This window comes from Lepidochelys kempii, chromosome 13 (genome assembly GCF_965140285.1).
Source record: "Lepidochelys kempii isolate rLepKem1 chromosome 13, rLepKem1.hap1, whole genome shotgun sequence".
Taxonomy (NCBI): Eukaryota; Metazoa; Chordata; order Testudines; family Cheloniidae; genus Lepidochelys; species Lepidochelys kempii.
In genome coordinates this window covers 35,204,119-35,207,096 of record NC_136392.1, presented here as the reverse complement: position 1 = coordinate 35,207,096, position 2,978 = coordinate 35,204,119, and the positions used below count along the sequence as shown (strand labels likewise).

The following is a 2,978-nucleotide window of genomic DNA, read 5'->3' as shown; positions in this document are numbered from 1 at the left end:
TGTGCATCTAGAGCAGAGAGAATACATACGCACCAGCAGCAGACACAATTTTCTACACTCTGGGTCCTAGTGGTGCCCCCTCCCCCCCAGTCTGGCACCTGAGGCAGCCGCCTCAGTTCGCCTCATGGTAAGGCCAGCCCTGTTTAGCAGTAACACAAGGCCTGTATCCTGTAAGACAGCGGCTTCAGCACTGAGCATAAGGCTTGAGGGCCTATGAACTTTGACACAGAAAAATGGCCCAACAGTCACCCCCAAATTTTGGGGAATTGAACATAGAGTGTGAAAGGAGGACGTTTGTCCATAACAACACCAGCCAATCACAGGAACATGAGCTAACACCAGCTTTTGGATATTTTAGGGTAAAGCATCCACAGATATCTGACCGCAAGAGTTCCATGGCAATGAATTGACGTATATGATAATAAGTTGAGATCATGAATATGCTAACCTATAGGGGAAGGGCACTTCAGCATTAGTAGGGTGAGGAAATACAAATGAGGAAGAGGGGAGAAACCCCTACTGAATATGCATTAAACATAGTAGCGTTGTATCCCAATCTCTGGGCAGGACGAAAGAGAGATGTGGCCCTTGGGTGGTGCTGGGATGATGGCCACTGGTGATGATGAAGAAGTAATGGTGATGAGGAAGACAATGGCTAACATTTCAGGTTGTTCTGCAAGCGATAGTGTGAGTATATGGATGTTCAGATGGCCATTCTGTATTATCTCTATCTACCTGCCTGGGTTACAGTGTTTGTGACTTTGCTAAATGTATTAATAAACTGTTGTAAATATAGAAGGCTTCCTATAGTGTGCGAGTTGCAACTGTGCACATCAGGGTTCCCAAATGAACAGTAATTTTAATAATACTGGGCCTGATCTTGGGGCAAGAACCTTTCAAACCTCAGAGTGATAGCTGGGAATTCTTAAGGAATCAATGTAATTATTATACAATTCATAGATTGGGCTACAGATTAAAACTCCTCCACACTTCCCAGAATTTTCATGATTTTGTTTTGTGATTTGGGACCAATTTTAATCTAGATGGACAGAGCAGCAGACGGAAATCAGACAGCCCTTGCAGAGTTCATCTTGATGGGATTTGGGGATCTTCATGAGATGCAGATCCTTCTCTTTGTGCTATTTCTAGCTGTCTACATCATGACATTAGCTGGCAACCTCCTCATATTGGCCATCATCTCATACAGCCGGAGCCTGCACACCCCGATGTACTTCTTCCTGGGAAATTTTTCCTTCCTCGAGATCTGGTACACCGCTTCTACCACCCCCAAGATGCTAAGAACTTTACTTACTGCACACGAAGCAATCTCCTTCTTTGGCTGCATTACCCAGTTTTATTTCTTCAGTTCCATGGCTATCACTGAGTGTTTTCTCCTGGCGGTGATGTCTTATGACCGGTACGTAGCCATCTGCAGCCCACTCCGTTACATGGCCATCATGAACTCCAAGGTTTGCCTGCAGATGGCAGCAGGTTCTTGGATAAGTGGGTTCCTGACTCCCATACTAACCACTGTCTTGACCTTCAGGTTGCCATTCTGTGCCTCCAATGAAATCGACCATTTCTTCTGCGACCTAGCACCGGTCATAAAGCTCTCCTGTGCTGACGCCCATGTGGCCAAGACAATCACATTCATCATGGCCTCTGTTGTGACCATGGTCCCATTTCTGCTGACTGTAGTATCCTATGCCAACATCCTGTCCACCATTCTCAGGGTCCCTTCTACCATGGGGAAACAGAAAGCCTTCTCCACCTGCTCCTCCCATCTCATCGTGGTGACCTTGTTCTATGGGACCTTGGGCATTATTTATGCGGTTCCCACGGCCAGCCAGTCTCCAGGCCTAAATAAAATGTTTTCCCTGCTGTACACGGTGATTACCCCTATGGTTAACCCCATTATATACAGTCTGAGAAACAAGGAGGTCAAAGAAGCTCTGAGGAAAATTATAAGTAAAAGGCCTAATTGGCTGTCTCCATTAGTAACTGGAGGCCAAGTGAGGGTTCATCAAGAAGACCCATAATAAACCCAATTCAGTGATCACCATTAAAATGTCAACAAGTACCATGCAATTACCACAAGCCTGAATCTAAAGGCAGTTGATTTGCTCTCATTCCTTATGCAAATGAAAACCCCTTTGACTTCTGTGAAATTTTGTGTGATCAAAGACCTAGTCATAACTCAGCGTAGACCACAGATTTTGGCCCATAGTTATGTCTAGAGCCAGCTGGAAACTGGGGTTATTTTTCCCCCAAGGAAAATTTTGAATTTTTTTTTTGGAAAACCTAAAAAGGTTCCTCTGAAAGACTAAAATTTTGGACAAAAACAAAAAAACAAACAAACAAATAAATAAATAAATTTGAGGTTTTTAATTTGCTGACAAATCAATAAATAAATACAATTTATTTTATTTTATTTTTTAGGAAAGCAGACACTTTTTGCAAAACTGTTTATTTCACCAAAAAACCAATTTTCCTTTAACAAAATATTTTGGAGGAAAGATTTTAACCAGCCCTGGTTATTTCCTACCCTACATACAGGGGAAATTCTTTTAATCACACTTGAGAGTCACTCAGGGCCTAATCCAGTAAAGGAGTCAGCATTGTTTTCAATGGATTTTGGATCAGAGTTTTAATAGTACAAAGATGGGCAACTGTGATCTAGTGATTAGATAGATAGCAGGAACCCTTAGTATATTCAAAAGTAAATGTGCCAACTCCTGTAATAATATATATGTGCCACCAAAGTTATAAATAAATTGGCTTCAGCATGTTTGGTTGCTCATTTTGGTCTTGATTAGCATCCCCAACTCTTATTTTACTGTGCTACCTTGAACTGGCCCTGGGCCAAAGTTGCCATGAGTCAGTGGCATGAGACAGAGTGGACTCCTGGGTCAGGAATTCTCCTTGGCTGGTTACTTGTTGCCAGATGCCACTGGTCCTTACAGATCTCCAGGCCTCAT

General features: G+C 42.9%; 1 protein-coding gene across 1 annotated transcript; it reads left to right on the top strand.

Moving 5' to 3' along the window:
* Positions 1-1,043: 1,043 nt before the first annotated feature.
* LOC140897048 (olfactory receptor 10A7) lies at positions 1,044-2,039 on the top strand. Its single transcript, XM_073309318.2, has one exon. It carries the CDS (start codon positions 1,044-1,046, stop codon positions 2,037-2,039), a length of 996 nt encoding a protein of 331 aa, XP_073165419.2.
* Positions 2,040-2,978: the final 939 nt, after the last annotated feature.